The 14,213-nt window shown below is 49.6% G+C and overlaps 2 protein-coding genes across 8 annotated transcripts in view; one reads left to right on the top strand and one right to left on the bottom strand.

The window, feature by feature from the left end:
• BSCL2 (BSCL2 lipid droplet biogenesis associated, seipin) overlaps positions 1–9,554 on the bottom strand; it is a 15,760-nt gene extending 6,206 nt beyond the window's left edge. For 3 of the 6 annotated variants that reach the window (XM_032283082.1, XM_032283083.1, XM_032283087.1), the window contains exons 1-3: positions 8,953–9,447; positions 7,166–7,482; positions 4,618–4,699 (exon numbers count right to left, since the gene is read on the bottom strand). In XM_032283082.1, coding sequence (XP_032138973.1) covers positions 4,618–4,699; positions 7,166–7,482; positions 8,953–9,039 — 486 coding nt within the window. In that variant the 5' untranslated portion in view covers positions 9,040–9,447. Of the gene's footprint in view, positions 1–4,617; positions 4,700–7,165; positions 7,483–7,782; positions 8,190–8,952 lie in introns of those variants that run through there. The other 3 variants (XM_032283084.1, XM_032283085.1, XM_032283086.1) reach the window with 3 other exon arrangements.
• GNG3 (G protein subunit gamma 3) lies at positions 9,440–11,070 on the top strand. 2 transcript variants are annotated; one of them, XM_032283090.1, is made up of 4 exons: positions 9,684–9,774; positions 9,999–10,101; positions 10,174–10,273; positions 10,549–11,070. In XM_032283090.1, the coding sequence occupies exons 3-4, from the start codon at positions 10,175–10,177 to the stop codon at positions 10,675–10,677; spliced, it is 228 nt and encodes a 75-aa protein (XP_032138981.1). In that variant the 5' UTR covers positions 9,684–9,774; positions 9,999–10,101; position 10,174; the 3' UTR covers positions 10,678–11,070. The 2 variants fall into 2 exon arrangements, with proteins under 2 accessions (XP_032138980.1, XP_032138981.1); XM_032283089.1 differs by lacking the exon at positions 9,999–10,101 and having other exon boundaries at positions 9,440–9,774; positions 10,549–11,068.
• The last annotated feature ends 3,143 nt before the right edge of the window (positions 11,071–14,213 follow it).

The raw sequence follows: 14,213 nt of genomic DNA, 5'->3' as shown, positions 1-14,213 counted from the left end.
TGCCATTGCAATCCAGCCTGGGCAACAGAGCAAGACTCTGTCTCAAAAAAACAAAAAAAGAACTATCTGTTAAAGAAAATTGATTCAATGAGGTTCCTACCCCCTTTAGAGGGCAGATGATTAAGCCAGTTGCTTCATAAACTTTTTTTTTTTTTTTGGAAGACAAGGTCTTACTTTGTCACGTTTTTTTGGAAGACAAGGTCTTACTCTGTCACGCAGGCTGGAGTGCGGTGGCGTGATCATGGCTCACTGTGCCTGGAACTTCAGGACTCAATCTGTCCTCCTGCCTCATGCTACAAGTTCCTGGGACTATAGGGGGTATAGGCACATGCAACCACATCCAACTAAATTTTTTTTTTTTTTGGGGGGAGACACAGGGATCTTCCTTTGTTGCTCAGCCTATTAATTCTTCCCCCTGGCCACTCTCTATTAATTCTTTTTTTGTTTTTTTGAGACAAGGTCTCACTCTGTCACCCAGGCTGGAGTGCAGTGGTACAATCACAGCTCACTGCAACCTCCGCCTCCTGGGTTCAAGCAATTCTCCTGCCTCAGCCTCCCAAGTAGGTGGGACTTCAGGTGCGCACCACCACGCCCAGCTAGTTTTTGTGTTTTTAGTAGAGACGGGGTTTCACCATATTGGCCAGGATGGTCTCGATCTCTTGACCTCGTGATCCACCCGCCTCAGCCTCCCAAAGTGCTGGGATTACAGGCGTGAGCCACCACGCCCAGCCATGTTTTTTTTTAAGATGGAGTCTTACTTTGTTGCTCAGGCTAGAGTGCATCGGTGCGATCTCAGTTCACTGCAACCTCCGCCTCCTGGGTTCAAGTAATTCTCCTGTCTCAGCCTCCCAAGTAGCTGGGACTACAGGTGCACACCACCACGTCCAGCTAATTTTTGTATTTTTAGTAGAGACAGGGTTTCACCATATTGGTCAGGCTGGTCTCAAACTCCTGACCTAAGGTGATCCACCCACCTTGGCCTCCCAAAGCACTGGAATTATAGTCGTGAGAAACCACGCCCGGCCAGAATCTGCATCTTATAGTTTACTACTTAAATGCATGCAAACACATGCAATGTATAGTTTTCTACCAATCCAGTGAGCTAATTGACAGCAGTGACCACATCTACTTCTAGCAAGGCGTTACACATAGTGGACAGATTGATTCATTAATTCATTTAAAAATATTCATTGTCAACAAACAAAATGTTCAACCTCTTCTAATTATCAGGGACATGGGCTGGATCTGCTCTCATCCTCCTTTTTTCCCTCCCTTCCTCATGTGACAGCCTCACACCTGATCGTTTCAGGCTCCCTCCCTTGGATCCCTGCATCCCCATCATCATCTCTGCAATGGGCCATACAACTGTATGCACCATTCCAGGTGCTGTGGCTTTTTTCTCATTTATTCTCAATAGTCATTTATTATTAGTATTTTTTGAGACAGAGTCTCGCTCTATCGCCCAGTCTGGAATGCAGTCACGCAATCTCACCTCACTGCAACCTCCGTCTCCTGGGTTCAAGCGATTCTCCTGCCTCAGCCTCCTGAGTAGCTGGGATTACAGGCACATGTTACCATGCCCAGCTAATTTTTGTATTTTTAGTAGGATGGGATTTCACTATGTTGGTCAGGCTGGTCTCGAACTCCTGACCTTGTGATCTGCCTGCAATAGCCTACCAAAGTGCTAGGATTACAGGCGTGAGCCACCGCACCTAGCCAAGTCATGTATTTTTTAACCATAGAAGCAAACTGAATAAATGTCTTTATAGAATATTCTAAGCCAGCTGTGGTGGCTCACACCTGTAATCCCAGCAGTTTAGAAGGCCCAGGTGGGAGGACTGCCTGAATCCAGGAGTTTGAGACCAGCCTGGGCAACACAGCAAGATCCTATCTTTTTTTTTTTTTTTGAGATGGAGTCTTGCTCTGTCGCCCAAGATGGAGTGCAGTGGAGCAATCTCGGCTCATTGCAACCTCCACCTCCCGGGTTCAAGCAATTCTCGTGCCTCAGCCTCCCAAGTAGCTGAGACAATAGGTGTGTGCCACCACACCTGGCTAATTTTTGTATTTTTAGTAGAGACAGGGTTTGACCCTGTTGGCCAGGCTGGTCTCGAACTCCTGACCTTGGGTGATCCACCTACCTCCTCTGCCTCCCAAAATGCTGGGATTACAGGCATGAGCCATCACCCCTGGCTATGATCCTAACACTTTGGGAGGCTGAGTCAGGAGGACCACTTGAGCCCAGTGGTTTAAGACCAGCCCAGGCAACATAGCAAGACCTTGTCTCTACTAAAAAAAAAAAAAAAAAAAAAAAAATCAGCTGGGCATGGTGGCACATACCTGTAGTCCCAGCTACTTGGGAGGATTGCTTGAGCCTGGGAGGTCAAGGCTGCAGTGAGCCATGATCCCATTACTGTATTTCAGGCTGGGCAATGAAGTCCAGCCAAGGGCAAGACCCTGTCTCAAAAAGTAAAATAAAATAAAACAGGTTTGTATCTGAGTCACAGCACCAAAAATAAAATAAATAAATAAAATAAAATAAAACAAAACAGAACCCCAGACTCTATATTCCTCCCTTCAGAGGTGTAACATTCCACTGTTAGATCAGTTTCCTCCCAACTATCACTTTTGAAAAATAACTTCATGCCAGGAACAGTGCCTCACACCTGTAATCCCAGCACTTTCGGACGCCAAGGTGGGCAGATCACCTGAGGTCAGAAGTTTGAGACCAGCCTGACCAACATGGTGAAACCCTGCCTCTACTAAAAATATAAAAACTAGCCGGGCATGGTGGCAGGCACCTGTAATCCCAGCTACTCAGGAGGCTGAGGTGGGAGAATCACTTGAACTGGGGAGGCGGAGCTTGCAATGAGCCGAGATCACGCCACTGTACTCTAGCCTGAGGGACAGAGTGAGACTCCGTCTAAAAAAAAAAAAAAAAAAAAAGAAAAAAGAAAAAAAAGAAAAAGAACTTCAAATGATTTTTAAATTCTTAGCAAGTTTCACCACTGACTACTTCTAATTACGTTGCCAACTGACAACTCAAAACACTTCAGTAATCAGAAAATCAGAAAAAATGTTGATCTTCCAAGGTCTTTTTTTTTTTTTTTTTTTTTTGAGAGTTTTCCTTTTTTTTCCCTGTCCGGGGGTGATGGGTAATTTTTGGCTTTCGGCTCCCCGCAACCTCCGCCTCCTGGGTTCAGGCAATTCTCCTGCCTCAGCCTCCTGAGTAGCTGGGATTACAGGCACGTGCCACCATGCCCAGCTAATGTTTTGTAGTTTTTAGTAGAGACGGGGTTTCACCATGTTGACCAGGATGGTCTCGATCTCTTGACCTTGTGATCCACCTGCCTCGGCCTCCCAAAGTGCTGGGATTACAGGCGTGAGCCACCGCGCCCGGCCTCCAAGGTCTTTTTTAAGTGTTCACGGATCCTATCCTTTATCAGAGCCTCCTCTAGCTTGTCTACTATAGACAGCCCAGTCCCCATGTACATTTCTCAGGTTTCCCAGGTTTGTTGAAGTCACGCTGGCATCTGGCCAGTCCTCTGGCACGGTACCCTTTGTAATGACAGGTTGCACATATTTTATCAATAGTTTCATCATTTTACATAAATGCTTTCAAAATTCTTGGGTGGATGCCATCTTACTCCAATGTAATAGCTGATTTGTTCATCTAAGTCTAAAACATTGCTCACTTTATGGAGCAGATATGACCTACCTGAAAGAGATCATACCTCATCTGATACAGACAGTCCTCAATTTACTATAGGGTTACATCCTGATAAACCCATCTAAGTTGAAACTATCATAACCCAAAAATGCATTTAATACCCCTAACCTAAAGAACATCATAGCTTACCTCGCCTAGCCTACCTTAAACATGCTCAGAACACTTATGTTAGCCTAACTATAGTTGGATAAAATTATCTAACACAAGGCCTATTTTATAATAAAATAGTGAATATCTCATGTGATTTATTGAGTACTGTACTGAAAGTGAAGAACAGGCCAGGCACAGTGACTCACGCTGTAATCCCAGCACTTTGGGAAGCTGAGGCAGATGGATCACGAGGTCAGGAGTTTGGACCATCTTGGCCAACATGGTGAAACCCTATCTCTACTAAAAATATAATTAGCTGGGCATGGTGGTGCGCATCTGTAGTCCCAGCTACTTCGGAGTCTGAGGCAGGAGAATTGCTCAAACTCAGGCAGAGGTTGCAGTGAGCTGAGATCGCGCAACTGCACTCCAGCCTGGCAACAGAGCAAGACTCCGTCTCAAAAAAAAAAAAAAAAAAGTGAAAAACAGTATGGTAGTATAGGTACCTAAACTATAGTATCTACTGAATGTGTGTCATTTTTGCACCACTATAAAGCTGAAAATTGTTAAGTTGAATTATCTTAAGTCAGGGACTGTCGGTTGAGAAAGAACATTTCTAACATCCGATGCAGAAAGCTCAATCAATACACACAATTCATTTTAATTTATCATCAACCCTCTTTTCCTTCAGAACCTTCCTCTTAGTCTTACTCCTCACTTCCTGCTCTCCAGGCCTTTCTCAAGTTTTTCTATTTCAAGTCATCAAAGCTCTAATGAAACCTCTCTCTAGTTCCCATACTCACCCGATCACGACCACCCTTAATCAGCGAGACATTGGCAACAGGGAAGGAGCAGAGTGAGGTGCTGGAGGAATCACAGTCAGTCCTAAATGAGAATGGAGGAGGATACTCTGCTAAGTTAGTCTTACTAGTCTGTCCATACACCTTCTTGGCCTCACAGGGCTCCCTCCTGCCCTCCTCCCTTCTGTTACAAAGATGGAGAACAAATGTGGCCAGGAGATTCAAGATATCAGAATGATTATGTCAGTCACTTCCTGCGATTTCAATGTATGTCCTCTCATTAGAGCAGATGTTCTTAGATGGGAATCTACAGATACTTAGCCAAGTAGTTTCACACTTTAGTGTTTCTAAAGACTTATTTCTAAGGAGCTTGAAGAAAATGTAAATTCCAGGGCCAGGCATGGTGGCTCATGCCTGTAATCCCAGCACTGTGGGAGGCTGAGGCGGGCAGATCACCTGAGGTCGGGAGTTCAAAGCCAGCCTGACCAACATGGAGAAACCCCCATCTCTACGAAAAATACAAAATTAGCCAGGCGTAGCGGCACATGCCTGCAATCCTAGCTACTCAGGAGGCTGAGTCAAGAACTGCTTGAACCCAGGAGGTGGAGGTTGCGGTGAGCTGAGATCATGCCATTGTACTCCAGCCTGGGCAACAAGAGCGAAACTCCAACTCAAAACAAGCAAAAAATGTAAATTCCGGCTAGGTGCAGTGGCTCACACCTGTAATCCCAGCACTTTGGGAGGCAGAGACGGGTGGATCATGAGTTCAGGAGTTCAAGACCAGCCTGACCAACATGGCGAAACCCCATCTCTACTAAAAATACTTAGCTGGGTGTGGTGGCGCGTGCCTGTAGTCCCAGCTACCCAGGAGGCTGAGTCAGGAGAATCGCTGGAACCCGGGAGGCGGAGGCTGCTGTGGGCCAAGATTACACTATTGCACTCCAGCCACCTGGGTAACAGACCGAGACTCCGTCTCAAAAAAAAGGTAAATTCCAGGGTCCCACCCCAAGAGATTCTGATTTGGTAGCTCTGGTCTGGGTCCTAATTTGAGAAAACGCCTCCAATAGGATCCACAGATGGTCATTAAGAGGCTCATAAACTCCTTCAATTGTAGGCAGATTTGCATGTAGGGGTTTGGGTGCGGCATATGCCTGGGCATGCATACATGTTTTTATGGCAGGAAGGGCTGTAAGATCCATCTCCTAAGACTTTAAGAAGCTCTACTTTAGAAACTATAGCTCTGGACCAGGAACTTAAGGGAAAAAAATGACTTTAAACCATTGCTTATAATGCCCTTTCCTGCATCTATTGATAGGTCTTACGACCACTGTTAAGAAGAGAGTTCAGCTGTGAATCGAAGAAAAAAAGAAGAGAGAACTAGGCTGGGGGCATGGTGGCTCACGCCTGTAATCCCAGAACTTTGGGAAGCCAAGACGGGCAAATCACAAGGTCAGGAATTCGAGACCAGCCTGGGTAACATAGTGAAACCCCCATCTCTACTAAAAATACAAAAATAATTAGCCAGGCATGGTGGCAGGCACCTATAATCCCAGTTACGTGGGAGGCTGAGGCAGGAGAATTGCTTGAACCTGGAAGGCAGAGGACGCAGTGAGCCAAGACTGCGCCACTACACTCCAGCCCAGGCAAGAGTGTGAGACTCTTGCCTCAAAATAAAAAAAAGAGAAAAGGAAAGAAAAAGAGAGAACTTAGTGGCAGGGCATGGTGGCTCACACCTGTAACCCCAGCGCTTTGGGAGGTCGATGCGGGTGGATCACCTGTGTTCAGGAATTCAAGACCAGCCTGGCAAACATGGTGAAGCCCCATCTCTACTAAAAATACAAAAATTAGCCAGGTATGGTGGCACATGCTTGTAATCCCAGCTACTTGGGAGGCTGAGACATGAGAATCACTTGAACCCAGGAGGCGGAGGTTGCAGTGAGCAGAGACTGCGCCACTGCACTCCAGCCTGGGCGATAGAGCAAGACTCCATCTCAGAAAAAAAAAAAAGAGAGAGAATTTGGCACTTGGCAGGGTTTGTGAAATGGGAGGGAACTACGGGGCCAGTCAAGACATAGGACTCTCTGGGAGGCAACTTTATGCACCTACTCATCTGTGTCTCCATAATCTCTATTGTGCAGCAGATTTTCAGGGGGTGGGAGGCAGTAATGTAAAAAGGCAAACGGCTGCTTTCCTACGATCTCCTCTATAGAAAGCCAGGTTGGTTCTGAACTAAGGGATTGAGTGTTGGCTCAAAATTCTACATTGGCCCTGAGAGGGGGGTGATCCAACCAAAATAGAATTGATCTTTATAATGATAGAAGTGGACTTTTTTCCCTTTTTCTTGTATTTTTAACCAGAATACAGTAACCAGAGGTAGAATTAGAACCCTATCCCTGGCAGCCCAAATCCAGCTTTGGGCCGTGAAAGCCCTGTAAGCACACCTGGCTCCAGTTTCCTCATCTGTAAATGAGGGGATAGAACTGAATGAGTTCTAAGGGCCCTACAGCAACTCCCATAGGACTCCTCTATTTTGATAGAAGTCCCCTCTCACCTGTAGTAGAAATGCACGGGGCTGAGGTGGCTGACGGTCGGCATGTAAGAATAGTAGAAGGAGCCATAGAGAAAGACAGACACCCAGAGCAAGAGGAGGATGGTGCAGAAGATCACCCCAAACTGCAGAAGCAGCCTGCGGGCACGGCCTGCCAAGACTTCGCCCACCTCCTGGGCCCACAGTAAGGCAGGTACTGGAGGGTCGTTGACCATGGCCGGGAGAGCAGGGTGTCTGGCCCCAGGGTCAGGCCTTGAGTTCCTAACTGCTCTGCCAGCCGGACGACAACCCTGGCCATGGGATGAGGCAGCTGGCGGTTCCTGGAAAGAGAGAAGGGAGAAAAGAGTGACTCCTTTCCCCAGGGATGTAGGGACACAAAAGCCTACTGGAGTGGTTTTGAGGAATGAGAGATAGCAGGATAGCAGTTATTGTTTCATATATATGGCCTTTCTCCAAATGATTGTGCTACTCAGCCAATTATCCCTTCCCTTTCCTCAGCTGTGTTCCCTTTGCCCCCAGTGCTAGAGCTCCTCAGTGAAACTCCTTCTCCAGCCACCTGATTCTGGGACAAACCACCTTGATACTCATTCACAGCTATGTAACAAAGAACGAGCGAGCACCTTACAATTCTTACAAAGCGCTTTACACACACGGTGATACTGAATCCACACTGCTAGGCAGCTGCACGAGAATGTGCGACTTGCCTAAGGTCGCACGGCCAGACCCGAAGCCAGTAGGCTGAGCGTCGCCACAATTGCTTTCCGACTTTCTCCTCTCCGCCTCGAGCTGAGCTCGCTCCCAAGCCAGGCGAAACGCCCAGCAGCCAACCGCCGCTCCCCGCCAGCCCCCTCCGGCTCCGGGGTGGGCAAGGCGCCCAGAGCCCCTATCTAATCCTACAACCATGGAAACCAGCCCGCCAGCTGCCACAGGGCGGCCGACTCACCAGCCCCGCGCGCTACCAGGGCAACCAAGACACGGGACTTCCGGCTCCCGGGGAAATCCCGCCCCTCTCCGCCGGCCGCTTTTGTAGCCCTTGGAGGTGGGGCTTCGGCCCAGGGCGGGGCCCAGGGCGGCAGGGCGGAGCCTTCCCGGGCTGCGCGGCCCATGTCTCCTGGTGCTTGCCACTGGCCCTCCCTGCGACAGGTTTCCCTCCGCTTACCGTGACCAAAGGGGAAAGACGCCTGCTTCCCTGCAGACCCCAAAATATGCCCCAGGGCATGCGCTGACTGCAGCATCCGCTCGGCCCTCCCTCGAAATCGCAATCGGTCCTCCGTGCACACCTTCACCACCGGCCATTTCACCCCCGAAGAGGGCAAGTGAGGCAGGCATCCAGCTGGCGATTTTTATCGCCCACAGCCCCTAGGACCTGTAGATATCTAAGGTGGGGGCATTCGCCTAGAGCATGTTGCAGTCTGCGGCAACCTGGGTCTCTTGCGTTGCGCAGGCAGATTAGTCCCCTGTTCCCAGCGTGGTAGCATTTCAGCTCTGCGTTTTGTGGACTTCCTCTGACCCTAACTGGACGCACTCTCCCTCAGAGTCACCCCCCCCCGGGCACATTATCTAGACTAGCTCTTGGCAGGTGGTATCTTCTATTTTGCAGACGTCTAATCACCCCAGATAAAGCCCTTCAGATGGCAAGGCCAGTGTTGTGTACATCTTTGCACACTGCTGCAGGCGTGGGAAATAATCTATTCAAAATGAATGAAATTCTTCAAACCAATCCCTCCACTCCACGCCAGCCCATCTATTTCCAGTGTATTTCTGCTGACTGTCCTCACAAGGCCTCTTACCTCCTCTTTGTCCGGTCCCTTGATCTGGTCTCCGCACGCCTCTTTTTCCCCAGCTTCCTCCCTTTGCTCTACCTTTTCTGTAGACATCTTCCTGACGATGAGCCTCTGCTGCCTCTGGATCTTCCAGAGTCACTTGTGGCTACAACAAAGTGGCGATCCAGACGCCGATACCTGTGGCGCATCACATTTTCCTGGATATGGAAAATGGAGGGTCCCTGGGAGAGAAACGAAGATTCAGGTGCTAAGTGCTGTGTCAGGGTAGAGGAGGGAGGAAGAGAAGAGGGGGGCGACTGCCCAGCTGATGTCAGATTTTCAAATGAGCAGGGTCCCCCGCAGCTAGTACAGACTCCACTGCAGGGGCTGTCATAGGCCCAGACCACCCCATTTGAGAGGGGTAGTCAGCCTTGGCCTCAGCTCTATTGGGGAGGGCTCTAGCCCAGACTAAAGATGCCTGCAATGGGGGAGGGGCAAGCAGTGAACCAGCAACAGTGGGGGTGTGCGCAGGGGATGCAGGCAGCTAGGCTCCCCCACTGGCCAGGCAGTTGGTATGCTCCAGCATCTGAGCAGCTCCTTCTAGCATCCTTCATCCTTCAGGTACCAGCCATCCAGGCAGCGCCTGAGCTGCAGAAACTGAGACCAGGCCCTCGACGGAACTCTGGCCTTACCCTCCCCAGTGGCCTCCTTCTCTATAAGTCACTGCTTCTGCATCAGATTCTTTCAGCTGCAACTCCCTACAGGGTGGGGCACCCATTTCAGGCAGAAGGTTTTGGTGCCCTCCACTGACCCTACACCCAGGGCTGCTACTGCCACTCGTGGCTTCAGGTGAGTAGGGAACGGCCTGTTTTTCTCCTGTTGGGACTCACTGGAGCAGATAGGGGTGATGTACCCTCCTCATCAAGGTGGTTGAGGTCTTCAAAGCTGGAACACACATGGCCTGAAGGGCTGAAAAGCCTTACATCATTTGTGTAAGGCTTAATGATCTATGGTCCAGGCCCTGAGTTTGGGGAACACCTCATCCCACCCTATTTTTTCCATGAGGAATACAGGCATGAGGCAGTCCACTGGAGGAGGAGGAGGAGGAGGAGGAGGAGGAGGAGGAGGAGGGAAGAGGGAAACAAAATATTGGGGCACGACCACAGCCTTGTAAAGGTTGGTATGGAGTGAGCGTGGAGAAGGGCCTCCAGGTGAGACTGTGCTCTGAGAGGTCCCTCTTTTTTCCAGGATGAAAGGTGAGACTCCAGTGAACAGCACTATGAGTATTGGGCAAGCACGCAAGATGGTGGAACAGCTTAAGATTGAAGCCAGCTTGTGCCGGATAAAGGTGGGTGGGACCCTGGCTGGCTCCCATTAGTTGGCCAGGCCGTGCTGTGCTGCAGGTTCCCAAAGCTCAGATGCCTTCTTTCCTTCACTCCCTGGGGTCAGAGGAGTCTGGGGCTCTGCAAGGAGAGCTGTCCCAGGCCTCTATGGGGGATGAGGGAAAAGACAGTCGTAAGGAGCCTTGAAGAGGGCAAAAGAGAACTCATTTGGGAGGGAGGCTGCAGCGCCCTCCAGAGGTCCTGGCTAACAATACCCCCCCACCCCCCGGCTGTGTCCCAGGTGTCCAAGGCAGCAGCAGACCTGATGACTTACTGTGATGCCCACGCCTGTGAGGATCCCCTCATCACCCCTGTGCCCACTTCAGAGAACCCCTTTCGGGAGAAGAAGTTCTTCTGTGCTCTGCTCTGAGCTGCCCTGTCCCTTCTCACAACCCCTCATTTTTCCCTCTCCTGGGCCCTTCCTTAGGTCTGTAATTGTGGTGAGCCCGAGGCTCCCTGCATCCCATCCTTAACCCTTGCCTGACCATGTGAGGTTATCTGAAGCACAAGGCCCGCCCTCACCTATCTGTTGACCCCATTTCCAACGCCTTGTGGCCGACCCCATGGACCCCAGAGACATGAGGCACCCTTTGCTCCACCCACAGCAGGGCCCCGTCAGACTCTGCCAGCAACCTGCCCGCTTCCCTTGGTGACCCGCTCAGACAGTGGAGAGAGGGATTGGCCAGGTGCTTGCTCTCTGTCTCACCTGGAGCTACTGGGAGGGTAAAGCCATTTGAAGAATAAAGTCATCCAGAGCCTCAGAGGACAGCTCCTGTGTTAGCATTCTTGGGGGGAGAGGATCATCAAGCAATAGATCTGCCATAACCCAGGGAAAAAGGCCAATCAAAGCAGGCTAGACATTGTCAAAGATCGGAGATCGGCGGGGTCAGGGGATGGCGGGTGAGAGAGCGTCCCCAGTGGAGGAATTAAGTACAACAGACGCTCAAGAGGCTGCGGAGAGCAAACACACACAAACGTGCAATGAAGCCAAGTGAAAAGGTAAACAGAAGGAAGAGGGTGGATTTAGGGGAGGATTCAGGAGTGCAGTGGCACAGCAGAGGAACTCTTAGGAGGACGGGGCGGAGCTTGACTTCAGTTACCGAGACCGGAGCCGGTTTTATACCTAAGATGGCTGCGCCCACAGCCGCTCCCCTTCCAAGATGGCCGTAGCAACATGGCGGCCCCCACCTCACGCAGTTTACCGTACAGGGCTTCTCTTAAAATGGCGGCCCCCAGGCAGCGGGCGTTCTTAATATGGTCCCTTCCGCGCTCTTCTGGTCTCAAAATGGCTGCCCCTGCCCTCACCAAGTCGGGGCCCCCTGAAACCCCGAACTCTGGATTTCGATGTCCTCCTGATTGAGCCAAAGGCTCACGGGCAGCCATAACGAGGAATAACGGAACAACGGGACCCCAGGAAGCACAGCGTGGCCGATGCTGGTCGCATGAATCTTGGAGAGGGAATCTAGGTTTCTACATCTTGCCAGGGAGAGGTTCCCTTTGGAGCGGAAATATTAACTGCAGGAGGTTACCGCCCGGTGCGTCAATCTTAGTGCAGCGTTCCTCAGTTGCTTCCTGGTCTTCCCAGGAGCTGGATAACCCCCAGTTAGTTTGGGTTTCCTAGTAGAACTGAGGCTTGTTTTTGCTTTCATTTCCCCCTCAGGCTGATTGAGCCACATCAGCCAGAAAGCAGTGTCTCCACCCTAATGTGCCTGGCAGGAGTCCAGCATGCTGTCTGGACAGGGACCAAACTTAAGGCTTAACATGTTACAAACATCTCCAGGACTCACACATGGCGGAGGTTTACGAACACCAGAATGCCTCCTAGAATCTTTTCCTTCCAAGGGTGCACAGAGCAGAGATGCGCCCAGGGCCAACAATCCCAGTCAGTATATGTGCTTCTCATAGAGTCAAGATCCCCTAAACTCAGGGACGTAACCTTCCCCGGAAAAGCCTAGGCTGGCTCCTGTTCTGTGCCTGGATATACTTTGGGGAAGGAGGCTGCTTTTAAATAGGGACAGCTCAATACCCCCAGCTTCCAGGTACTTTTGTATAAAGAGGAAATCAAAGAAAGGGTGTTTCATCAGCAACTGAACTTAGCCTCCTAAGGGTATCTTCATGAACTCCCGGAATACCGAATGAACTTGGGACAGGTGTCCCAAGCAGCTTTTTACTGTTGATGGAACTTCTGAGCTCTAAGAAGTCCTGGAGATCTTCTAATTAATTCCCTTATCCTAGAGATGAAGAAACAGGAAAAGTAACCTTTTGCTCTCCTGGAGTTGGACCTATCCCCATTCTGTTGAGGAGCCTCTGTTCCTTCTTGGTTAAAATTCCAGGAAGGATCAATCAGGTCCGTTTTAATCCCTGTATCCTTACAATGGCACATATCAGGCACCAAAATACCCAATGAATGGACTGTAGTGTACATGCTTAAACAGCAAATGGGGCATAGCAGGGACCAAGCACCTTTGCTCCCTAGTCCCAATGCATCACAGTGTTGGGCAAATTCCAGGAGAGTAAGTTAAATTTTCCAATAACAGCTCAGACATGGTAAAAAACAAACAAAAACAGAGTGCTTAGTAACTGTAACCTTGATTTTTAAAAATGCCTCCACTTGGCCTGGTGCGGTGGCCCATGCCTGTAATCCCAGCACTTTGGAGGCCCAGGCAGGTATCACCTGAGGTCAGGAGTTTGAGACCAGCCTGGCCAACATGGTGAAACCCATCTCTACTAATAATAAACAAATTAGCCAGGTGTGGTGGCAGGCGCCTGTAATCCCAGCTACTTGGGAGGCTGAGGCAGGAGAATCGCTTGAACCAGGGAGGTGGAGACTGCAGTGAGCCAAGATCAAATCACTGCACTCCAGCCTGGGCAACAGAACAAGACTCCATCCCCACCCCCCGCAAACAAAAGCCTCTGTTCAGTTTTTCTGCACACTCTGCAGCCCTAGTTGGGAAAATGGAGCTTAAGTGGTAGAGACCAGGCATGAGCTATAACTATTTTAAAAATGACTATTAGCTCTATCATCACATTTAAATGTCCAAGAGAATAGGTGGCTACCAAAATCGAGGGTGGCCTTCAGGGTACAAGGCTGTAAACCTGGGTATCTGAAGCTGTGTCACATAGAGAGAGGGTAGGAATTAGAATAGTATCTACATCCATACTACTACCTCTTCAGAACACTGGATGTCATGAGCCTGTGATATCTCAGCTTTAAGACCCTGACCATGTTAGAAACTGCCCTTAGGATTAGTTCATTGTTAATAATGTAATGGTGGCTGGGCACGGTGGCTCATGCCTGTAATCCCAACACTTTGGGAGGCTGAGGTGGGCGGATCACGAGGTCAGGAGTTCGAGATCAGCTTGGCCAATAAGGTGAAACCCTGTCTCTACCAAAAAAAAAAAAAAAAAAAAAAAAAAAAATTAGCCAGGCGTGGTGGTGCGCACCTGTAGTCCCAGCTACTCAGGAGGCTGACGCAGAAGAACTGCTTGAACCCAGGAGGCGGAGGTTGCGGTGAGCTGAGATCCTGCCACTGCACTACAGCCTGGGCAACAGAGCGAGATGTTGTAAATTTAAGTTACCTTCTCATTCTCCAAATTCACTAGAAAACAACCCCTATCAAACTTCTGTTGAATGAGGGCTTTTCCCCTAGCAGTAATTACTCATGAATATGATTATTTGGCTCCACAAATAGAACTTGACATTTAACTTCCAGCATCCAACTGGTTTTTGCATAGGCCAAATACAGAGGTCATGAGTTATAATTTATTTTCTTGCACTTTAATGTCTTGACTCTTGGCCTAAGCAAGCACTAAACAGACTAATAACCACCCACCCACATCAACTGACTGCATGGCTGGCTCCCAAGTGAAGGCATGGCAGAATACGGAGGGAATGGCAGCCACCAT

This window comes from Sapajus apella, unplaced genomic scaffold (assembly GCF_009761245.1).
Source record: "Sapajus apella isolate SASKATOON/1434 unplaced genomic scaffold, GSC_monkey_1.0 scaffold14, whole genome shotgun sequence".
Taxonomy (NCBI): Eukaryota; Metazoa; Chordata; class Mammalia; order Primates; family Cebidae; genus Sapajus; species Sapajus apella.
The sequence above is the reverse complement of the archived record's forward strand: the minus strand, read 5'-3'. Positions and strand labels throughout refer to the sequence as shown.

Bases quoted from the DNA above. Each gene is read 5' to 3' on its own strand.
- GNG3 (XM_032283090.1), top strand. From the start codon at position 10,175: ATGAAAGGTGAGACTCCAGTGAACAGCACTATGAGTATTGGGCAAGCA. The intron at 10,274-10,548 runs GTGGGTGGGACC...GCTGTGTCCCAG, and splicing joins CCAGCTTGTGCCGGATAAAG to GTGTCCAAGGCAGCAGCAGA.